Below are 25166 nucleotides of genomic sequence, written 5' to 3'. Positions count from 1 at the left end.
CTTTTCCTGGCATCCCTTAACACAAGCCTCTTTCAGAAGTGCAACAGCGTTTTGCCTTCTACCAACACTACCTCTAACAGAAGCTGTCTCCAATACTAACAGCTGTTACAGTGAAAAAGCTTCACCTCAACTGAAGCCTTAACTGATCACAAGCACCTTATTTATACTCTGGTCTTTACTTAGTGATTTCCCCTCTCCTGAGTTTGATCCTCTGACTGCACTTACAAGATGTTATCCCACTCCCTCTCAGCCAGCATTTTAATGCTCCTTATTCCCCCATAATCATCTTTGCACCTCATCAAGTATCCTGCTTTTGAAAAGTAACCTTATTTTGTTGTAAATGGACAAATGCCGGATTTCAGAGAAAATGGAAAAGCCTAGAAAAACATCTGCACTGGGAAAAAGTTGGCAATGAAACCAGCATTCCAGTAAACATTCAGCCTACCTACAATTTGGACAACAAAAGGCAGAACCCAGAGTGGTCTAAAAATACATTTGGAAATAACTGAACAAATTCTTCATGCTGCTTTACCTACCAACCAGGAATTTAACTCTAAATTACTACTCTATTTCCTGCAGGAAGAACATGATGCCTGCCATTTACATGCTAGACAAACCATAACCAGCACCTGCAGAAGTGAAACCCCCTTCTTGAAAGCATGGGGTGCCTGGATCTACCTGGTGTCTTCCCTGCACGATCAAGACCAGCCATCAGCATAATCCAGACAACAGTACATAGAGATTTCCCTTTCATCTGCAGAACCTTGCCAAGAACACCACTGAGAACAAGTGTGGATAAAGAAGAAAACAGAAATCTTTGGAAACATAGTTGTAGAGCACTAAGAATAAAACCCACCATTGTACGACCAGGTAACTATCTGGTTTGTAAGAAACAACTTTGCTGCTGAAAACTGAGAACATCATCTTATGGAATGACTTTGCAAGTAATCAGTCTCAGCATTTCTCAACACTACAATATAGACACAGATAAATATAATCCAATTTAAAATATAATCTATATTCACATAGAGATATTAAGAACCTAAAACCTGCAAGAGAAATATGTTGTTTCTTAATCTAGTAGCAGCAACAAATGATGATGTTCTCCTCACTGCAAGATATCAAGCACACCGATTTACTAAAACACATTCCATAGCACAACTCTTCTGTTTTCATACACTGGTATTGTTCTGTTCTCAGATAAAATCCAAAAGCTATTTACTTATGAGATCTTATATACACAATCTATGTGCTGACATCAGACTTCAGGTTAAAAAATAGAACACTGAGATCTCCTTATTGTACTCCAAACTGAGTATTTCTCCTCTACAAGTACAAACTAGAATTGCATGTTTACACCATGAACTATATTTTGTAATGCAATTCACCATTACCGAACCTAGCAATTGCTGCAGACAGCCACCTCAGTAGAGATTTAAACAAACTATATTAAGTAATAAACAGGCAGGTAGCAACTGGGTGATGAACACCTCTTCCTCACTGAGAATATTTCTAATATTAATAATTTAATGATCAAACCCTGCATTCTGATACTTTGGTAATGAAGATTGTCTTAACTCAGAAAGCCTGGATCTAAACAGTCCAAGCAAAGGAGGTTTAGCTCGATCTATGGAGTAGATTCTGGACCATTCCTAGTATAAATACACTCAGTACCTTTACAAGCAATTGCTGTTAGTGGAGTATCTGATATAATTAATTCTTTGATGGTGTCATATCTGCAAAGACTGAACTATAAAGATTTTAAAGGCAATCCGTGGTGACAGCAGTCTATTCTGGTTCACTTACAGAGTGCTAGTAGATACTGGTAGCGAGCACTAACTACATTGCTGCCATCTTAAAAGCTAAACATTTCTGCTATATTACATCACATTCATACTGCATTAAGATACTGCAGGATTTTTTGGCTTAGGAGAGGTTGAAAATGAGCAAACCTCCCAACCCATTCAACCTTCAAGCAGACAATCTTAGTAGCAGGAGTGTACTGGGGCACGCAGGTGTAGAGTTAAACACTAGTACGATGTCAAAGCAAACCCCAAACCTCTCGGTTACCTCTGCCTTGCAGGAATCCAGATCACAAACAGTGAGATGATTTGAGGCTGGGAGTGTGAAAAGCTGGAACCAGATGTCTAAAGAAAAGGCATTTGAGAGGAACCATTCCTGGTAGAAGGCAAGCTGTGGGAATGAGAGGCGTCCTGGAAGTTCTGAAGTAAGGCACATCCATCTGCAAACACAGAACCTTCAGCATTTTGCAGATGCAGTCATTTGTAATTTTTTTAACACAGTACTAAACTTGACTGTTAAAAAACAGAAAACAAAACCTAACAAACCCCACCAAACAAAGAAACAACCCTGGAAAGTCACTGAAAAAAACCCAGCTTTCTGCAAGAAGAAATACATCTGAAAAGCCCTTCAGAAACAATCAGTACATGCACAGATATCTAGGCAGATGTCTCTGTTGGTTTTCCATTTTGCTTCAGGGGTTTTTCGCTTGGCAGGGGTGGGAGGAAAGGGGCAAGTCCTTCACAATGCTGTGTCATCATCTTCTCCAAAATCTCCTACCAAAAGTGAATGCTTATCTGGTTCACTAAGAACTACACTGTTCACTGAACGCTTGTCTGAAAAGAGAGAGTTTATAGAGGCTCTACTGTAGTTGATGATTCGATCCATTAAACTCAGTTTAGGTGAGCCTGTCCCAGTCTCATCAATTCCAATGTGGACACTGATTTCCGATGGGCTCTTGTGTCTCATTTGGCCACGGGCCCGGAACTCAAGTTTCTCAGGACTTGGTTTCTGGTACCTGAGGAAGGAAAAAACAGAAGATACCAGATTTAGCTCAGGTTGAAGAAAAGTACACCAAAATATGGAAAGTAACTACTCTACATGCTATGATCATGCACCAGCCAGAGACATTTATAATTCAATCTATTATACAGTGATGAAAGTTTCAGATTTTAAGGCTACTACCCAACCAGAGGCTAATTCTGTGCTTTTTGGCCAGGACACAGAACAGGTAAAGCTGATGCACATCACTCAGTATTTAACTGCTTAAGTGGTGCTGAGCATCTGCAAAACATACTGGAAAATGCATCTACTGAGAGTGGACTGCTGCAGCTGTCACTTACCAACTCTTCTGCTCTCCTTCCGAGAACTTGTGTCAAGTAAATAATACAAGATATCACAGTGCTACACTACTTCTAACTGCAGAGTAAGAAACAGCAACACAATGACAAATGCAGCAGCTTGATTTACTTAGTACAACAATCCTCTGTCAGTGTGGTGTTCACAGCTGCATTGTTTCAGAAACCAGAGTATCCTGACAAAGGCCACTAAGAAGTTCTCTGTTGTGAACACACTTCTGACTTGTGCATTTCTCTTCACATGAGAAATGACATTTTCAAACACTACTGTCTGAAGCACTTTGGACCAACTGACTCCTTTTGATGCTGAACACAGACCTGCATGAACTGTTCTGTCACAGTCCCATGCTTATTTTTGTGCCATTCTTAGTCAAAGACCTGAGCTTCGAATCCAAACTGCAAACCACAGAATGTTCATACTCACATCTTTAACAGCAGAGAAGAAAGTACAACAGAAACAGAGGAGGCAGCCATGGCTGCAGATCCCATCCAGGGCTGCAAAACCAAACCAATGGGAAGGAAAACACCTAGAAAATAAGTTCAGAGCAGGAACAGCATTATTCATATATTAATATACACAATTTCACACAGACTGTCTAATTTTAGTTGTATTTCTATATGTTAATAAATAGCCATAACGTGGGAGGACAGTTCACAGGTATACCCCTGCAACACCCTCAGGCAGAGAACTCTACACTTATTGACAGTCAGAAATAGATAATGCACTCTTCCACACAACAGTAAATCACTGCCATCTTCTGCTCACTTAGCACAACCTTATTTTACTGCAGGGAAGCATTCACATACCAGCAGCTATGGGAACTCCAATGAGATTATAAATTAGAGCAAAGACAAAGTTGATCCGGATCCTTTTCACAGTTTTCCTTGACAGATCTATACTTGCTACTACATCCATCAAGTCATCCTGCAAGTTAATATGTTAAGAGAGGTCAAAGAGATAAAAAAAAGTATACATGTAATTATCATACCATCATACTCTCAAGCTAACTACCATACATTGGATGTAACAGACTATATGTAGTAAGTATTTATGCTGCTCTAGTTTGTCCACATAGAGCCCACAGAATCAGCCCCAACCTTATTCCAGATGTCACTGTAATCCAGTAACACACAGCACTGCACATTTCAGCTCTAGACACTGACCACTATTTCTGTCAAGGGGTTGGTTGTTGATATGCAGGAAGCAGTGACTATAGCCCTTGGAGGTACTGTGGTATGTTGCCGAAATGTAATTTATATTCGTCAAAGGTCACTTTTTCCTCCTCTGCCCACTCTCAAACTTTAATTACCCCCAGATTCTGTGCCCAATGCCCAGAAAATGGGGAAGTTTCTTTCATAGGATAAGTATCACTATCGTAAACAAACATGACTAAGGCAAATTCTGCTCCAGTTCTCCTGGCTTAGGAAGGCCATACATGCCAGCAGTGTCTGAACCATTCAAGACATCCTGGGCCTTCTAACACCTCTCATCTCATTTTAATGAAGCACTCATTTCTTACCCTAATTAGGACCACATCAGCTGCCTCAATGGCTACATCAGTACCCGTGCCAATAGCAATTCCCACATTGGCCATAGCAAGAGCTGGGGAGTCATTGATGCCATCTCCAACCATGGCCACCCGCTTTCCTTCGTCTTGCAACTGTTTCACTTTGGCTACTTTGTGGGAGGGAAGAACCTCTGCGAACACTTTGGTGATGCCAACCTGAAGAGAGAGAAAACACAAACCTGTCTTGCAGCATTCCTACTTGCTATCAAAGCTTCTACCTTTAATAGCAAGGTCAAAACCCACATTATCACTCATGAGCTAAGTACCAAACCCATTTAATATGAAAATAGCTCTGAATCCCAAGTTGATGCTGCTTCCATTCAAAAAGGCTTCTTTTGTTCCCCTCCCCCCTTACTCTGAATGTGTTTACACTACCATTTTTCACAACAGCCCAGTTGTAAGCCAGCCACAAGTGACACCATGACACAACATGCTTCCTGTGAGTGGTCTGTAGCAAGCTGCAAACCCAAGCATGTGTGTAACAGCTTACCTGAGAGGCAATAGATCTTGCTGTTTTGCTGTTGTCACCAGTCATCAGGACAACTTCTAATCCCATACTCTTCAGAGTGTAGACAGCCAGCTCAGCTTCTGGTTTCACAGTATCAGCAATAGCTATCAAGCCACAAAGTACTCCTAAAAGGACAGAATGTGTTTGTAATTTTTTTACCCTAAAACAATAACATCCTTTTCCCCCCTGTAAGACCCATTCCAGAAGCAGTAATATTGACAGTAAAAAGCAGAACAAGAACAGGTAGCAAGGCAGCAGTGTTTAAGGCAATACAGAACATGGACTGTCCAACAACAACAAAAATATCTCTTTTCTTCCTCCTTCTCTTTGAAGTCTTTACATCATTTTTTAACTAATACTTAATTATCATTTGAATCTAATTATATTAACATAATTACACAACCCAAACATTTTAAAGTATTAGTTAACATTAATATTTAAGATGTTATAGTAATTATTAATATTAACAATATTATTAGACACTAGGAAAAAATTCCTAGTGGCAAGACATTGGAACAGGTTACTCAGAGAAGGCAGAAGATGGCTGTCCCTTCCCTGGCAGTGTTCAAGGCCAGGTTGGACAGGGCTTGGAGCAACCTGCTCTAGTGGAAGGTGCCCCTGCCTGTGGCAGGGGGTTGGAACTGTGTGAGCTTTAAGGTCCCTTTCCTAAACAAACCAGGCTGCGGTTCTGTGACTATGTGAAACTCTCCTGTCAACTAAGAAAGGCAGGAAGAAGTCTCACATATGAGGGTTTTATAAAACTAGCTAATGATTTCTTTACCTCCTATTATTCTGCTTCAGGTGTAACTTCTATGATGTTACTGCTTACTACTTTCTGTTCAAATGGTGTCAAATCAACCTCTGGATAAAAAGAAACAGCACTGAACTTACCATCAACAGCTGCTAGAACTGCTGTGCGACCTCTCCGCTCATGTTCCATCATGGCTTTATCCACTTCATTTTTAACAACGAGGCCGTTTCTGCTCATCCATTCCCGGTTCCCAATGAGAACACAGTATTTCTGAGAAGTCCTAGTAGCTGAAGGAAGAAAATGCAATCCTATCATCATATAGATAACGAGGAAGCTTCCCTCCAGCTAATCCTGTCCAGGTTCTCCCAGTACGCACTGAAATATCATTACAGATAATCTAAACAGAGTCTATTTTTCTCAATACTTTCTGCCCCATGAGTCTTTTCATGAGTCCTTGGCAAGAAAAACACTAACATTTCTTCAGTAATGGGAAGTTACCATGTTAGTGGACCAAGAATCACAGGTCAAAGGACAGTAAAGGACCAAGTCCCTTTCTCAGTGCTTCGAATTTATATTTAGCAGCCCAATAGATAAAAAAGACCTAAACAACAAACTGTTCTGGATTGAAAAAAAACAGTCAGTTCTGCAAATATACACGATTTTGGCTAGCAAATGCTAATTTAGGATGAAGCAAAGTAAAAACAGAAGAAGCTGAAAGACAACTGCAATGGATCTCCTAGCCCCATATTCAACGTGAAACTTCAAAACGTAATTAAAATGTCTCGAGTGATGTGCGACCATGAAAATCACTGGTGACCAACTACTTCACGTGTGCCTTGATGCAAGCCCAGTTCTCCAGGGCAGAAAAAAATGATTCTTAAGGATCCTGAAGAAAAGAGGAAGAATTATTCACTTTACTCTATAAGCCAGCGTTAGCTTACCTGGTAGCTCAGCATCGATAATCAAAGCAGGCTGCACCGATTCCTCCACGTTTTCCTCAATTTTCACCAGCGTCACGTTTTTAATATTGTTTTCTTCAACCATTTTATCTTTCCTGTAGAGTAACCCTTCAATATTGGTGACTTTACAACTAATGCCGCAGCCTGGGACTACCTGAAAGTCTGTACATGTCCCAAGGGTTTCCGCGTCCAGTTCCTAAAGAAAAAGGATGTAAGCTGAGACAGTTTTAAAAGATAAAAAGCATTCTGCATTTAGAGCCCCCTCAAAATAAAGTGCAGTCAAACTAACACTGACAGGAGCAGAGAAATATTCAATCATCAAAACGTAAGTTTGAACATCCAGTGCCTCTAACATGGTACTAAGTGGTTTATATGCCTCCACAATTTTCATCTTTCCCTAATGAATATCAATAACTTCATAAATAACTCAAGACTATTCATACACATTAAGTGCTGCAAGAGAGGTTCTTCCATAACACAAACTACTCTATTCCTGTATAAGTAACTTACCTTCTTGCAGTATTTTGTAATTGCTGCTCCAAGAGGATGCTCGCTGTTACTCTCTGCAGTCCCCACTATGGCCAGCATTTTGTTATGTGGTAGTTGGTTGCCCTCCACTAGAAACTTCACCTGTGTCACTTCTGGAGTGCCATGAGTAATAGTACCAGTTTTGTCAAAAACAACCACCTTCACCTGCAGCAAAACAGGAAGACTTTATTCAGCGAACACAGCTTCCTCGGGAAACCACCTATTTTAAACTCACTGCCATATGTTGGTGATGCATCATTTATCGCCATGTGCTGGTGTACATGTGATGATCTGCTCGGGCAGCAACTGGGAACATGCCACCAACACCAGCCTTTGGAGTTCCTGTAACAGTAACCCACATTTCTTACCTTATGTGCCATCTCCAGGGGCTCTCCTCCTTTGATCAGTATTCCATTCTGGGCTCCTACTCCAGTACCAACCATTACAGCCGTGGGAGTGGCTAATCCCAGAGAACAGGGACACGCAATGCACAGGACTGTGATGGAGGCTTGGAAAGCAAACCGGATTATCACTTCGGCAGCAGAAATGCTCTTGTTGTAACCCTGGTGGCAGAAGTTTTAGTAGTAGAAGAAATTGAACAATGGATGCAACTACACATTGCCTTGGATGCTAAAATATCTGCAAATATAAGCTAAAGTATGAATATTAAAAAGTTAAGCTCAGGCAAATTATGCAAAAGCTAAAATTAATGACCAAAGGACTAATTAACTAGTAACTTCAGTTCTATACTGCATATACCCATAAAGTGTTATATTTATAGGACTTTTTCCTAAATAAGGTACCACATGCTATAACTTTTATGCTGTAATGTAAAAGATACTCTATCAACAAATATATGCAGCAACAAAGAAAGAGGATATGAAAATTGTTTTCTTGCAAATGAATTATTTCTAATCAGAAATAGTCACGAACCAAGAAATCCATGATCTAAGCAACCCTAAGGTACACATTAGGATGGTCCTGATCTCCCTCTGGCATCTGTAATGAAGGTGAATCCCATTGATTTCAAAGAGGAATTAACACAGAACTACGCTGACAAAACTTCATGCACAACTGGAGCTTGTGGCACAAGAAGCTTCTGTTCCCCACAGAGAAGGGATGGAAATGGAAAATGTTGATGCTAAGTATTTACTATTTTAAATTAATGTCTTGTTTCTAATACTAGCTTTCAGGAGTTGATCAACAACTGTAAAAGCCTCTTTAAGTATAAATGTAGGAGGGGTAAGGTGTAAAAAAATGTAACAACACTAATAACTATAGCCAGCCACTGCCTGCAAGGATAATTCAGAGAAGGAACCACTGCAGTCTAAGAGACTTGCAGGCTAACTATTTATTAAACATTTCAAAAGGTGTTTAAAGAGATTTACTCACCAGAAAATATTTTTCTACTATTTCAAAATCCACAAAACCAATTATAATCCAGGCAAAAAGGGTAACCACAGAGACAGCCACAATACAAGGAACAAAGTAGCCACTAAGTTTGTCTGCAAATTGCTGGATAGGAGCCTAGAAAGAAGAAAGATGTCAGCTCTTGCAGCATTACGCTTACTCTGTGCCTTCAGACACAGACACGATCAGAGCTGCTGTTTGCAGCACAGTTGGCACACCACACTGTATAATTATGTATTGGCTTAATAAGATGATGAGGCTTGGAGCTGTAGATTGTATCCAAGTCCTTATTCAGCAAGATACTTCATTATGCAACTGCAATTCAGATCTAAACCATCTTAACCACTCTTCAAGTGATTCGCCATGCTGATGCCCAACTGATAAGCCAAAACCTAAATGTTTCAGTTGACAATACCTTTGAGGTCTGAGCCTCCTCCACCAGTTTAACGATCTGGGACAGAGTTGTATCAGCTCCAACATGAGTTGCTGAAATCAGCAGTGATCCATTCTGGTTAATAGAACCTGCAATAACTGTATTGCCAGGTTTCTTAGTCACAGGCATCGCTTCACCTACAAAAAGGGTGACAAAAGATACCAAGATATATTTTTCAGGAATATTATCATAGCTACCAACTCCTAGCATGCAATTAGAGGAGTGAGAACATCAGTTTCAACTTCCCTTCTCTAGATTAGTTTAAAGAAAGACATTTTTACACTGGCAAAAAGCATAAGCTTACCTGTGATAAGAGATTCATCTACCATGGAGTGCCCTTCAATAACACGACCATCCACTGGGAATTTGCCTCCTGGGATCACTTTGACAACATCACCTCGTTGAACCAGTTCAACATCAACTTGCTCTTCACTAGAATGATGTATAGTGTTTTAGTAAGAGACTGTCAACTGAAGTTACCAGGCAAAACCAGCTGTCACTACACACAAAGCATAATCCCACTGGTTGACATGGTAAGTGTATATAAAAATTGCCAGAAGAAAGGCCATTTTAAAGAGTGCTATCATTATTTTATCATCATTTTAGTTACTCTCTAGTTGTGAAACCCACTTTTTTTTCTTATCACAGCAAAACTTAGCAAGATTCCAATAAACCAGACAAGAACAGAGTTATTCTTTCTGCATTTTAACATTAACACGTGGCAAATCTGCCAGAAAATCTGAAGTTATTTGCTCCACAGTTCTACAGAATGGTAACATTTGTCTGTGAATTAGGCAGATTAACAACAAAAAGGAACAACAGAAAAAGCAAATGACAAAGCAAGATACCTTAAAAGAACGTTATCGGGGCCCAAGGTAACAATAGTAGCTTCAGTAGCTTGTAATGAAATTAGTCTTGCCAGTGCTTCTGATGTTTTACCCTAGAATAATAATTTTCATGGTTTTCTGACTATGCTATTGAAAGAAATTGTGGGGTAAATGACAACTGTGTGTGTTGCAATTTACCCTATTAAAAAGACTTTCTTCAGACAGACTCATATTAAGCCATTTCATATTTTTACTAGTTACTGAAGATGATTTTACAACAAAGAAGGTTAGAAGAACCTAATAAAGCTTGTTCATGGGACTTGTTTTAAGGTACACAACATTCTGAAATGACTCTTAGTGTCTTGCAGCTTGTAGATACCATGGCTTTTGTTTTTCTTACCTTTGCAACATGCTCTAGCCACCGGCCCAAGGAGATGAACACAAACAGCATAGGAGGCGTGTCGAAGAAAGTTACAGGGTTCACTTTTGCTTTCTCAGCCATTGCAACTAGAAGAACAACAAGTGAGTACACGAAGGCAATGGTGGTTGCCAGTACAATGAGCACGTCCATGTTTGCAGTTTTGTGCTTCACTGCTTTGTAGGCCTGGATATAGAAGTGCCAGCCTCCAAACATCTGTAATAGGAGCATCAGTTGCATTTATATATATATATACACATTTATAAACATTATCTAATTTTTATATATATATATATATATTCACACATTTGTAACACACAGCAGCAGCATTTCCATAAGAGAGGGAGACGTCCATTTTATTTGTGTTATTTGCCTTCTCCATCTCTCCCTGAAAAAAATCCAAGCTCTAGCCAAGGGCTCTGACCTCTACCATAGTACTCCTAAGTCTTCCCACCTCCACACCATTCCACCAGCTCCTCCCTGTGCCCACCAGTGCAGCTGGGCAAGCTGCCTCAGATACTGCCTAGCACCTCTACGCTACCTGGCCTGCCCCCAACAGTCCCTAGAACCACTTATTTTGGCTACAGCAGAACCACCTCAAAAGAACCATCACAATTACAGTCAGTTTTAAGCCCAGTGAAGTAGGAGTTGTCATATTCCCACTTACCTGTACTGGGACACAGAGTAGAAAGGACAGAAAATTCATAACAGACAATCCTGGTAGGAGCTGGTATTCCAGGACCATTGAGGAGTGAAGAGCCTCCATTTCCTCACTGCTCATGTTGTGATGTTCATGAGCATCTGAAAGTTGACTGTCCATCACCATCATGTAGATCATCAGCCCCATGACAGGGATGCAGAAAACCAGACTCACAACAAAAGACCTTTTCCACCTCAGATTGAAAAGAAAAACAGAACTGGTTTGCAATCCAATGGGTAGCAGTTTAGCAAGTCTGCACAGTCACATAAAAATATAAGTTTTGCTGTTGATTAAAGAAAGAAGAATCTATGTTCAGAAATACTTACTGCCTTATTTCCTGCTTGTGATCTAGATGACTAGCAGATCTATCTTTTTTGACTAAGGAAGTGGTGAAGCCTAAATCCTAAGGGGAAAAAGCATAATAATAAATAAAGAGAACAGCCTATTTTTAAAGACTTTGTGCTCACAAAGTTATTGTCAGATTACTGATGGTGTCAGCCTTATACTTACAGTATTACTATCTCTAATACAATTGTTACTGGTTTTATTTACCTTGCTAAGACAGAAAAGCAATTTGATGTAGAAATCTGCCTTTCTAGAACACTAAAATGCTATTCTAAAATGTGGGGTTTCAAAACGGTTTTTCCTGAGGCACAATTGTAGAGAAATTGAAGGAGAAAGCCATGAAATTTATCTCAGTTTCATCTCTCCTGCTACAGTACTCATGGGTTTGCAGAGAAATAAAGCGCATCCATAACTGGTATCTTCAAATCTACTATAGCCTGGCTTTAATAGTATTTCTGTATAAAAGCTTAGGTAAAGTCGTAACAGAGCGTTGCTTCTGAGCTAGGATACATATTATCTGCAGAGCCCTGCACTAATAAGGTAGCAGATGGAAGGAGAGACACAGATTTTTTCCTTTAATAGTCTTTCCGCCTGTTTCTGGAATACTTTTCAAAAGACACTGAATATCGTACGAGACTTGGTGCCTTCACCAGACTTACCTTTACCACTTGTATAACATCTCGAGGACCTATGATCTCAGGATCATATTTGATGTGTGCTTTGTTGGTTGCCAGAGCTACTGAGCAATATAAAACACCATTAGTCTTCATGAGGGTGGATTCTATTTTGTGTACACAAGAAGCACACGTCATTCCTCTCACCTGGAAAATAAAGGTTCCTTCCTTTACCAAAGCCACAGGTTACTCGGTAAAAGCATCTTCAAAAGTAGGAAAAGAAAATGCTTCTGACCATCCTGAATTACGTATTGCATGTTTCTGGGGTTTGAAGCAATGAGGTGGAGCTCTTTAGTTAAGGACGAGAGCACTATAGAGGAGACAAGGTTATGAAGCTCTGCTAAAGCTCTGCTAGCTCTTGAAGCTCAGAGCCTGGGCTACACTGAATTCAACTCAGCTACAGAAAAGTAAAAAGGGAATTCCTGAAATAACCAGAGTAATAAAAATCCCACAGGAACAGCTCTCTGACTTAGTGTAGGAGAACTGAGCCAGCACAGTTTGCAGGACAGGATGAGTTTGTGACACATACCTGTTGTACTCTTATCCTTTATTCTTTGTGAATTAAGCTCTAATATACAATGAATGCTTTAGGGAGTGAACGCTCACAAAAGCACATCCAATAGATAAATGTAATAAAGACAGGGGTGGACGGTTTTAACTATTAGCTTACAACAAGTTCCAGAATTCCATCTCCTTCACCACAGTTTTCCATCACAGTAGCTCCAAATCCCAGTTCCCGGATGAGCTCTGCAATCGCTGAAGGGTGTATGACAGCAGGATTATACCTCACTTCTGCCTTCCCTGCCATTAGGGCAACAAGTATGGAATGTATTCCTAGAAAACAAAATGTGTGAATGGCAGATGATGTTTAAAAGTCCCAGTACACTTCCAGTAGCAGGATGGCACAGCAGCAATTGACTGAAATTGAGAAAGCTACCACAGTGGAAAGTACAGAGAAAGGAAAACACCAGCATTTTGGAAGATACAGCAACAATGCAACAAAAGGACTTAAGTGCAGGTGTGGCAGGTGAAGTATTACTCCACATGAGCTGCATGGTTTTAACAGTCTAATTACAGACAATCTATGCTACATGAAAAGATTAGCTGGTTTTACTTAAAAGAGTCTTCTAAAATACAGTTCTGCCTATTTTTGTGATCTGCATTTACCATTTCTAGAAGCCTTTTTCAAAGAGAGAACACGTATGAGAAAGGGCAGCTCTAACAACGTGCAATCCTATTGTACACCAACTGAAAAGGACTTAGATTCATCCATTTTCTAGGATGAAAAAAAAGGTTAAATTCCAGGTTATCTTGGAACACATCCATCTTCATTACAATAATTAAAACAGTCTGTATTAACAACTCTTCGTTACATCACAGTTATGCAACTTTTTGTCCTTGCAAATATAATCATCACTGACAGAAGACAGACACAGCTGTCCTGACTTGCAGAGCTAAAATTAACTTTGTCTCTTTAATCCGTTTTACTACAGTCCTTCTCTAATAACTCGCTTTCTAACACAGGCATAATGCTTCTGCTTTTAACTTGGGCATGTCCCTCCAGTAGAAAAGACTTAGCTTAGTTTCACAAGGATCCATATTTGATCCTTATATGCTTTTTGGAGCACTCCAACTCCTGCTTTTGCAAAGGCATTCTTCTCTAGCCACAAAGCAGCAATACCATATTGTTATCATCCTATGCTCTCACCCATGAAACAGCAGCAATGGCACTTCTCTCGACAACCCACCTGTATAAAACAGCTGTACCAAAGCTAGATGGATTCTCTAAAAGAAACACTCAGAAGTTTAACAGATTACACTGACATGTATCTTACCATCTTCTCTCCTCAGATTTCTCTCAATGTTGGCCACACATGAAGCGCATGTCATTCCTGTGACCTGGACATAGCACTTCGATACTGTCTTTGTCTCTTGTCTCACAAGATGGGCGGGTGACACTTGGGAGGAAGGCTCAGTTCTGTGGGATTCCAGCTGCACTTCGGGAGAAGGCTGAGCTGAAAAGGAGATTGCAGTTCAGGACATTGTGAACAGCCATAGCAATGAGGGGTGAGCTGGCACTGCCCCAGCCACGAATACATGCTGCTGTAAATTTAGACCAAAAAATGGTATTTGTGCATGCCTCTGCTTCCAGGTATCTCCATCATTTTTAATTAATCTGCTATACTAAAGGACATGCATGCGTATTTCATTATCTCATTGACAGTGAAGATAAAAAGCTTTCCTTGGCATGCACAAAGAATGTGCCAACTACTAAATTTCATCTTGGGTGGTACCAAATTCTAAACAAAACTGCACAATCCTTTTAAATGTAAAAGTTTAATATGCCATTACCTGGTAAAGATGCATCAAATCCCATATCCTCTATTGCAGATCTCAAGTCTTCTGGGCACGTTTGCAGAGGGTCGTACTCTATAGTCCCATTATGGTTTGTGAGAGACACATGAATGGATTTGACACCTGCCTTTTGGGATATGACTCCCTCAATGGACTGCACACAGGAGTTGCAAGTCATTCCCTCAATATTTATTACAACAACTTGAGTAAGTGGCTGGCTGGCATCCTTCAAAACTGGATGAGGAGACTGCAGTGTAGACACCAGCATGGGGTAAAGTGCTACACTGTCGTACTCCTCAGGAAGGCTGACTTTAAATGTCTCTGGAGACACTGCCTCTATGGCTCTTCTCAGTACTTCTATGCTAATTAAGTTTGGGTTATAGTTTATAATAGCAGATTTCTTCTCTAATGAAACAAATATGCTTGTTACTGATGGGAGTGCTGATATGGTGCTCTGAATATTGAGGACACATGAACTGCAGTGCATGCCATCAATCCTGAAGACAATTGTCTTTGTGTCATTCATACTTGAGGTTTCTTTCAGTGCTGTCTCAGAGCCTTTGGTCTGAGTATTCCTCAGCCTCTCCAAGTCAATGGCACTGAGCTTGAGGGGTTTAGGCTGCTTTTTGAAAGATGCTGTGAAACCAGCAGCTTCAATTTGATGCTTTATTTCTTCTGCTGTAATCAGATGAGGCTGGTAGACAACAACAGCTTCCTGATTGTCCAGGGACACTGAAAATTAATAAGTGTGCATTACTGCCCTAAGCACAAGCAGCACATTGCCCCAGGAGCAACAGATCTTGTCAAAAGCTTTGAATGCTTTAAATGGCCAGAAACCTAACTGCAATGGAAAGGAGACTGAATTGGTTTGGTAAATATCGAACGACTCAGTTCTTCAACCTTTTTTGTCTACTAGAACAACAATTTTCCACTCCTCTTTTCCTCAGGTTTTTGCTCTTTCCCCAGGATTTTCACAAATGGCACTGTTATTTCTTACTAAATTCATTCATTTATCAAGGGTCTGTGGCAATCCATTTATGCCAAAGCTATTTATATTTTTCTCTTGCCTTTAAGATACAATTGAATACATGCCAATATTAATTCTTAATTGAACAGAAAATATAAAGTAGGATTAATTAGAATATAAAAAGACTTCTGGTATTAGAGATTTCAATAACTGGTAACAAAACTACAGAACATGACTACTCCAGGCTCCCCACCAAGATCCAAAGCAACCACCCAATACTTATACACATGTAACAGCAACAGTCTTACGACAATTTGGGCCCCTTTCTTACTTCCTAGTCCAAATTAAACACGCAACTAAATATCAGATACCACAAAGAGTAACTGTCACATTAAGCTATCTAATTAAACTCAAGATACCTCCACGATGCTGTTGGGGAACAGGTTGATCAACTCCAGTTTACGTAAAAACACACAAAGGGTTTACCTTTAATCCGCTGAATTCCTTGCAATTTGCCAATCTTCCCCTCAATGGTGCTGGTGCAGGAGTGACAGGTCATCCCATCTACTTTCAGGCGCAGCACAAGGCTACTTGCTTGAGACCAGCTGGAACTTTCACAAGTTCCAGGCGTTACCTCTGGTGCAGAGATACTTAAATCCACCCCTGGGACCATTTGCATAACCTGCTTGCCATTTGCAATGGAAGGAATGAATGTCACCACAGCAGTTTGTTGATCAGAGGACATTTTAACATCCACAACACCTTTGTTCTTTAGCAGCGTGCTACAGATCTGTTTAGAGGTTAGAGACGACTGAGTAGGAATTGTAAGAAAAATAGTGTCAAGTAAAACAGGTTGTGGATTTGAATCAGCTAACATAGCATCAAATCCCATGTCATATATTGCTTCCTGCAGTGTTGCTGGAGTCTGCAGTTTGGAGTCATAAATGATGACTGCATTCTTATCCTCTAGAGATACCTGGTGAGAGAAAAAAACCCAAACTAAGTTAGCAAATTGCAATACTGAGGGATGAAAACTTAATACCCTGCATGAGACTAGAGATACCTTCTACTTGCATATATTAGCAATACTTGTTCAGTGTAATTTTATCCAACAGTACTCACCTTGAGGAGTAAAGCCACACCAACAGCCACCATAAAGTAACCTCTACTCATCTGTGTCACACCACAGCTAGAAAGAACAGACTTCCGCACCCCAGTTTCAGCATCCTTTACAAGTCTGTCTGGCCACTTTTACTTACAACACCCAGACAGCATCAACACATTTAATGAAACTTCCAGAGCCAAACTCTCTTGAATCATGATGACTAACCCAATTCAATCCCCAAAGCAAAAGGGCCCAATAGAAAAAACTATAATCACAAGCACAGTTCTGCAGTTAGTAGGAATTACCCTCAGGCTACGAGGATGGAAAATACCACTCTTTGACAAAGAGCACAGATGTAAGTAGCAGCGAAAGGAGTGCAGTTTCCAGGCATCTCAGGCACAGGCTGTCACCTTGCTCTGAGCAATAAAGAGCACCAGACCGCACAGAACAAACTTCAGTTTCTACGTTCGATAGATGACAAACATTAAGGAACCTGATTTTCCTCCCTCTGTACATTTTGCTGATCCAGAGACCTCCTGATTTGGTGTTAACCTTTCACATCAGACGGTACTTTGTACCCTCAATTTAATTTGCTCCCAACTGACAATATATCAAATACAATTATTGCTATTTCCAAAAGGGGAAACCAATGGCTGCCAGAGGCCAAACACATTATCATTCAATTCTACCTTTCCTCTGGGCAAAGATACAACTTAAAGAGCACAGTCATGATTAGATTAGATGAGTTAAACCATTGTAAAAACAACCTTCCTTCATTTTTGTCCCAATTACTTGCCTTAGCAGAATTAGCAACGTGGACATTTATTGGTTTCATAGCAGCTGGAGGCAAAATAGCCTAAATGCAGCTCTGTTTGTCTGTATCAGGCACCTAACATTCATCTCCTGTGCTGACCTAATTCATAATCACTGAACAAAACCCTGGTTTACTATTCTCAGAGATTTTTCTAAAACAAATGATCTGGCTCAACTGAAGTTCTGCTGCTGTAATGAGCACAATGACTACGCATGATCTCTTACAGTCCTGTTTCTTAGAGTCCTGCTCTACTCAGACTAAGTTTCTGTAATACATTTTCTTGTCAAGAGTGGGATTAGAAATAGTCTTTACCTTTGGGTAAGGTATTTTGTATTAAGAATACAGGAATTCTTAATACTCTCCTTCAAAAACCTGCTTCATTCCTTAGGTAAAGGACACTATGAAATGTACAATGTCTTCAAGCAAGTTAAAGCAGGACTCTCTCCTCCTTCTCCTATCTCAAGTCATCTGCACATTTTCAGCACAGTAAGAGTGCAAGGTTGATAAGATTACATCTTTTGCTGGAATAAGGGAGAAAGGGAGGATTCTAAAGTCAGATTATTTAGGGCTTATTATTTTACAGATGTGTTAAGCCTTCATTTGACTTCATGCTTGTGGACACCTGGCGATTTTTCTGACCATACGATGCCAAAAAGCCTAACAGTGGTATCCCTAGTTCTAAAACGGTCTGCTCAGTGATCCAAGGTTCTGGTGTCAGAGCAGAGCCTCCTGTCATGTTAAAGCTCCATACTGAAGGGAGACAAAAAATGCTGTGTCATGTAAATATTGGAATTAAGCTCTGCCATTTTCTGTTGCTGCTGCTGTTAGGACTGTTCTTCCTAACACAAGTTAGGTCATAAGACTAAGAGGAATCTCCCAGCTTTTAAATTGCTTCCCTTTTTAAAATTACTATAAAATGATGGCTTGTGTAGGAATGATCAGCTCACCCTGGAATATTCTACAATGCAGTATCTTGCCCACGATAGAAAAAATACTAACAAAATATTGGTATCAAATCAGATCAAGGAAGTCTGGATTAAGGGCAAACCAAGTAGCTCTGGTAACAGTTCAGGACTAGAGTTCTGCTCCTCTTTCTCTCCCATTTCCTCACAAACAGTACAAAGGAAAGGAAACTTCTAATGCTTGAAAGAGCTGGCTAGACTCCTTTGTCACCCGCACTACCTGCTCCTCTTATTTCATGAACCACAACAAAAGCAGCTTTATTTTTCATGGTAAATCAACTACCACATGATGAACTGGACACCTCAAGCCCACAAATGCTTTTCAACCTGTGTAAGTGACCTCTGTGCACTATCAGTCTGAAAGAAAAGGCTTGGAGGCTTGTGAGCAAGCAGACATTTGTTCAGTGTAAGGGATAAGGACAGCTTGTTTTTCTCCAGTCTAAGCTCCAGGGGTTTTGATTTATTCTATTTAAGTTTTAATTCTTGCCTTTTTTGACTCCTCGTAACTTCAAGATCCTGACTTCATTGTGAAGCAGAAAATTACCTAAGAGTAGCAGATAATGACTTAGCTCCCACTGTACTGAAGTGAGCCCTCGCTTTTCTCTTATACCAGAAACACACTAATGCACTCCTACCATCGGCTTCTCATCTTGCCACATATTTTCTTCCCTTGGTGCATACCTTGCCATGGTTTCTCATGTATGATCAAAGCTTTGTAAGAAATAGTGATAGTGTCACTTACTTTGATGTTATGGATGCCATTCAACCTCCCAACATGCTGTTCGATGGTCTGAACACAGGAATTGCATGTCATCCCCTCCACACCAAGGACGATGGATTTCACCTCCATTGTGAAACTCTACTCAAGTCTTCGCATTGCTGTTGGCCAAAACCAGTTAAAACATTTGTTCTTAAATTGTTTCACAAAGATCGAAGCCGAAACCAAAAAGGAATTTAACAGATGCTTAATGCCTGGCTACAGTGGAAGCAACAGCAGGCTTTGATGTTTAACTGAGTGGCACATGCTGAACATGGTTTTTTACCATGGGGACTTATCTTGGAAAAGTAAATTACATGAACTATTAACAGTGTTTGACAAAATTCATTTTCTTGCCCCTTGGTGATGTTTCATAACTGTTCCCGATTACAGAAGGTCTGAACGTTTCTGGTTTCGCTTTGAGACATGCTATAAACCGTGTAAGAATACAAGGATGTTTCATCACAGAAACGGGTTTACCTCCCTGATGCACAAACCCCAACACTGCAGCCTCATCATCAAGTCAAGACAGTATAAACCTCTGAATCAGTGAAATCCTCAATAGATGAAATACATATTTTTTCCCTTTAATTGCAGTGCGTGTGAAGAGCCAGGATCACAGAGCAGATTTCTGTTAGCCACTAACCTGTGGGAGAATTTAACTCCCAGCAGAACCAGAAGAGGATTACTTTAAGCTCACTTCATATGGTGGGTCCTTTCTCAGGCTCATCTGCACACTCAGAGGTACAAGGCAGTTTTAAAACCACTATAAAGCTACCCAAGAAAAGACATACTTTCATACTTTCCTTACCGCTTACCTCAGCTCTTCCATAAGGAATGCTCAGTTCATACAGAGCAAACAAAGACATTACTGTAATTGCACTCACAGAGCAAGGGATATTCCACAAGGCTGAAGTACAACTAAAGCTTCAAAAAGCACCTGACGTACAGTGTGCTTCATGAGCACAGACGTGCACGTACAGCAAACTAAAATGAGACACAAGAGTCTATCACAGACAGAATCAATCTGTCCTCTAGTAAGGTCTGAATAAAAGGGAATTTAAATGCACTTCAGGTACATGACCAACTGGGAACTACCCTGATAGCTGCACTATTACTCTGTTTTGACAATAAATATAAAGTAAGCACAAAGTGAGGCTGTGAGCTGCTATCTACAAACAATCAAAGCCTAGTAAGGTGTTGCCTTGGATGAGAGTTGGCTATAGCTGTATATCAGCCAGAGTCTGCTGAGCTCCAGGCTATCTTCCCTGCTCTTTGGTGTACAAGACTCAAGCTACAGTACAATAATATCTGTTGTTCCAGGAAACAGCACTGAAGTCTTTTCTTAAAGTCATATGTCAACCTAACAGCAGCCACACATGTAAAATGGTGAACTGGTGCCATTGAAATGATTACAGCAGCCACCAGCACTGCTACTGAATGCCCACCAATACATAAAAGATTTATCTAATTATATATGTAAAAATAACATATTTATACTCGGGCTTTTTTTTTAACATCTATTGTTATAGTTTGTTATGGACAAACTATTTCCTCCATTTTCTGAGCCTGTCTCCTTGCCCTTGTGCTGTTCATTTCACATACAATCCCTCCCACCCTTTTTAACACAACCTCGTGTTTGCCTACATAGAAGGCAGCATGTGGAAAGACAAACAGCGATTATTAGAGCTATTCTACCTTAATGGCCTAATCAACTAAATAAAGTTTGTAAAATGACTTCAAATATGAGGGGTGCTATTTATAGAAGTGCACAAAAATACTGTGATTGCAGTAATTCAGGACCACTCGTGTTAGAATGCTATTACATCAATACAACATCCCATTTATGTTTCAAGTATGTGCTTTGTACAGACACAATCTTTACATAAAACACAGGATCTGCTGTTTGCGTTTGGATTTAATTAATAAATCAAAACCAAACAAGCTGCAACCATTCAATCAGGTTTTGTTGGGTTACTGAGGTCTTCTGACTGCTCTCCTGGGAGCAACTGATCAGGCCCCCTGGCATTAGACACTGGGTAAGCACTGCAGCAAAAATCTTTTCCTAGAAGAGACTCTAACTCAAACATGCATTCAAAAAGCATAAAGGCCCAGGAGAAGAAGAATTCGCTTTTTTCCCCTCAAGGCCCCAGAGCACTAGGACTGAATCCAGAACTTCCATGCTGGAATTTATCTGTTGGATTGCACTGTCTCTTCTTTTTGTTCTCTGGCTTTTAGTTAAGAGACACAACAGGATCAATATGATACATGCATGCTTAGCAGCAATGTTGGTGGAGAAGATGACAAACACTGAATTTTACTTGCTCTGTTGTAAACTGCTAACAGCTTTCATATCATTTTTAAACCCAGACTTGTCTAAAAACTGAGATGCATTCAAATCTAAAGGTAGGAAAGGAGCCATTTGTGAGCAATGATGCCTCTTCACACCAGTTACCAGGCTGTTTTCTGTACAGCCTGAGATTTCTGAAGACCAAGTTGTTTGGAATTCCAGTGCTCCTGATGCTTTAGAGAGCTGTTGTCCTCAGAGTAATGTACAGGGTTAATACACAGCACCTGTAAGTCTATGTATATCCTTTTTCCTCCCCTTACAGAATTCCCAGGACAAGGGTTTACATTTAAAAGCTAATACATGGTTACATCTGAGACAGTGTTCTACTTTGTTATATTCCATTTCATTCCTACTGCTCTGCCTCCCTCACAGTGCTTCCTGGTAGAAATACTTTGGCTAAAGCTTAAAAGAACTCTGTCATAATTTCCTCCTCCCGACAACATTAAAGTAAGAAAAACTCATGACTAAGCAGCCTGAAAAGTATTTGTTACACCAATAAGTTAGGCTAAATGCACGCAAGAGGTGTACACACATTGACAATATCATCCTAGTTCTCCTTATATGTGTTAATATTTCACCAAGTTCACATGAAAATGGATGCAGAAGTCAGAAGATCTGCATGAGGCTGTGTAACAACCTGTGTATACCACAGTAACGGCTTGAACTTGGAACACCCCATTTCCTCACTCTTGCCATCAATCACTATGTATCTCTTGTTTGCTTTCTCCACCCATTAAAACAATACATAGATTATAATGCATATATATGCATTAACCCAAAGGGAACCTCATTGTAGAAGGCACAGTAATGGTTCTGGAAGGATGCAGCTGAAACAATCAACAAAATCCAAAACTTCTAGATATCAGAAGATTTTTCTAAGTGACAACATGTATTTGATAAGTCGACACTGAAGATCTTTGTTACCACCGACTATGAAGGCAAATGACTGCTAATAAATAACTTGTAATTCAAAGTTATGGACATGTTCTTTAAAGTAAGACGCTAAGTTATGGATCACACGCTGTTTTAGGGAACAACAATGGTTTTATTCTTAACCATTGCATTGCTCCATCTATAAACCACCTTCGTCCTCAACTAGTAAAGAATTTTAGGATTTGATGATGCAAACAGGTGGCAGCCGTCCTCCCCCCTTTAATCTCCCAGTTGTCTATTTGGAATACAAGAAAACAAAAGGCTTCAATTCAACTACTGCTGTTTTGGAATATCGTCTACAATGGCTTCACTTGACAAAGAACTTAGACTTTGAACAAGCTTTGTATAAGCTTTCTGTATCCTCTCATACACAATTTACTCCCTTTCATTACTTTCACCTTGTTTTGCAGTACACAAGGCAGCAGCGCTTCCTTGTTTGTACATTAACACCATCAAGCAGCAGAGCCCTAGCAATAATCTGGCTCTGCAGAACCGAGCATGGCAGGCTACGTGCAGAGAATCAACACTCGGCAACAGAGAAAGAGGCTATAAAGCATAATTAAACCAAAACCAATATTTGGGAATAGACGTAAAGTCTTTGTATTGTTTCTTCCAGGTCCAATTTTAGGCTTAACACAGGCTTGGGTTGCCTGTGTGCAGCTTAAAATCCAAACATCTAATTTCCTTGAAGAAAGTCAACTAGTGTTTCTATGAAGTGAATGATGCAACAGAAAATGAAACAATTTCTACTTCCAACTGCAGTTTCTTCCTGTGCAAAGGAAAACTCAACAGTGACCAAGCATAAAACAACTGAGAAACTCAAATTCATCCCTTTAAGCAACTTATGTTCTAACAGGAGTCTTTGAGTAAAATATCTGAAGCAGGACAAGGCTTGATGAAGACAAAGCTGTCATTCACAACCTCTCACTATCGCAACAAAAAAAGGAAGAAAGAAAATATGAGCAATGCAAAGAGGAAGTTATAACACTGGTAAAACCCAGACTCTCTTTACTCCACAAAACACCACTTTCGTGCTTCTAGGATCCAAGCTAACCAAGCTACCACAAACATGCTCCATGCCTGTTCTAGGAGCAGTAAGGACACGTAAGAAGTGCTTTATAAGGAGGGTGGTAAAACACTGTCACAGGTTGCTCAGAGAGGTGGTGGATGCTCCATCCCTGGAGACATTCCAGGCCAGGCTGGATGTGGTTCTGAGCAACCTGATCTACTTGAAGATATCCCTGCTCACTGCAGGGGCTGGACAAGATGAGCTTTGAAGGTCCCTTCCAACCCAAACCATTCTATGACTGTATAACTGGGAAGCTCACAGTGTTTCTGGCTACACACACACCTTCAGTTTTCCCCCCAGTTTTCTATACGTCAATAGCTTGGACTTACAGCTACTGAAAGAGGTCAAAGCCAGGCAAAACCCACAGATGCCAGAAACAGAACCTGTCCGATTTAACTACAACCTTTAGAGTTTATTAAATTTCTAAATGGCCAAGTCCTACTTTATAGCTCACTTTAGTAACTTATCTTTCTGCTGCTGTAAATAATTACATTAGCTGGAAAACTGTACCTTCCCCTAAGTCTGTAGGGACCTAAGAAAAGGAACAAAGGACAGCATGAAAGGAAAAAGCTGTATCATCCCATCCTTGGGCTGGAGAATGGGTTGCAGGTCCATGGTTTTACTCTGCTCATTAGCAGATATATTTGAAAGTCTGATTAGAAGTATGAGGCTTAATGATTGAGGAAGAAACTGCACATCTCTAATAATGCGCACACAGCCTCGTGATACTCGAGGCTGCAATTCCTGTTGCTCAAGACTTTAACAAGTCTTGCTCAGTCAGCACACCATGGAAATTACTTTGAGGGACCTTATTTCTATACAAGCTGGATGAAAAGCACACATTGGAAACATTCTTCTGCACTTCTATCGAGTTTTGTAATACCTGAACAAGTAAAAGGCTTTGTTAAGAGTTCCTCTCATGTCCTTTCACCACCTCTTCAAGTCAAATTTTAGGAAGACATAAACTCTCCCCTGGAAGAATCACAGCCAAGTATTAAGAACAGACTATAATTTATAAAGCCTACTTATCTGAGCACACTACAGCAACGGAGGCACCTCAGTGTTGAGCTTAGTCTCAAAACACAAGGCAGAACAATGTAGGATGTATATACAAGTGAAAACAGCAGTAAATGATATGTAACACTGGCTTTTACTTTCCTGGTTAACCAGCTGGGAAAGGAAAAAGCTTCAGGTCTTTCATCTACAACAATCACTCTAATCATCGATTTCTAATCAAATGGTGTTTGTGCTCACACGGTACACTGTAATACACACAATACAATCGGGATACAGACAGGCAATAGTTAAGGTGGGTTTGCTCTTGCTCATTTCCATGAGATTTTAGCCCAAAGCATCATGAACAACTCTTTGCCCTTCTCCAGAATAGTCGCACTATGTTTTTAAGAGGCTCTGTAACTTGCGCATTCCAACCCATCCCAGGTCTTTCTCCGAAGACCTCCGACAGTAAAAGAGGTGCGTTTCCAAGCCCGTGCACACTTAACTGTATACCAAGAAGCGACGAGACCTGGCGTGTGGATGCCCGCTGATAAAACCAGCCTATTGCGCTTCCTTTTG

At 40.2% G+C, this 25166-nt stretch overlaps 1 protein-coding gene across 3 annotated transcripts; it reads right to left on the bottom strand.

The window, feature by feature from the left end:
- On the bottom strand, positions 1–24697 carry ATP7A (ATPase copper transporting alpha). Of its 3 annotated transcripts, XM_057399433.1 has the most exons (24): positions 24475–24697; positions 19886–20005; positions 19225–19361; positions 16088–16577; positions 14632–15366; positions 14115–14294; positions 12950–13113; positions 12265–12426; positions 11587–11663; positions 11228–11453; positions 10543–10776; positions 10164–10255; positions 9620–9747; positions 9298–9452; positions 8865–8999; positions 7841–8035; positions 7455–7637; positions 6927–7140; positions 6126–6272; positions 5217–5359; positions 4679–4882; positions 3966–4083; positions 3583–3685; positions 1–2818 (listed from the first exon to the last, which is right to left on the bottom strand). In XM_057399433.1, the coding sequence occupies exons 3-24, from the start codon at positions 19330–19332 to the stop codon at positions 2542–2544; spliced, it is 4470 nt and encodes a 1489-aa protein (XP_057255416.1). In that variant the 5' UTR covers positions 19333–19361; positions 19886–20005; positions 24475–24697; the 3' UTR covers positions 1–2541. The 3 variants fall into 3 exon arrangements, with proteins under 3 accessions (XP_057255416.1, XP_057255417.1, XP_057255415.1); XM_057399434.1 differs by lacking the exon at positions 19886–20005; XM_057399432.1 differs by lacking the exons at positions 19886–20005; positions 24475–24697 and adding an exon at positions 19779–19871.
- Positions 24698–25166: the final 469 nt, after the last annotated feature.

The sequence above is a fragment of the Pezoporus wallicus genome, unplaced genomic scaffold, assembly GCF_028554395.1.
Source record: "Pezoporus wallicus isolate ANWC-B61680 ecotype Strahan unplaced genomic scaffold, APGP_CSIRO_Pwel_v1 contig_13659, whole genome shotgun sequence".
In the NCBI taxonomy this organism is placed as follows: domain Eukaryota; kingdom Metazoa; phylum Chordata; class Aves; order Psittaciformes; family Psittacidae; genus Pezoporus; species Pezoporus wallicus.
This window is presented reverse-complemented; position numbering and strand designations above follow the sequence as displayed.

Bases quoted from the DNA above. Each gene is read 5' to 3' on its own strand.
- ATP7A (XM_057399433.1), bottom strand. From the start codon at position 19,332: ATGGAGGTGAAATCCATCGTCCTTGGTGTGGAGGGGATGACATGCAAT. The intron at 16,578-19,224 runs GTAAGTGACACT...TTCTCTCACCAG, and splicing joins ATGGCATCCATAACATCAAA to GTATCTCTAGAGGATAAGAA. The intron at 11,664-12,264 runs GTAAGTCTGGTG...TTTTCCCCTTAG, and splicing joins ATGTTATACAAGTGGTAAAG to GATTTAGGCTTCACCACTTC.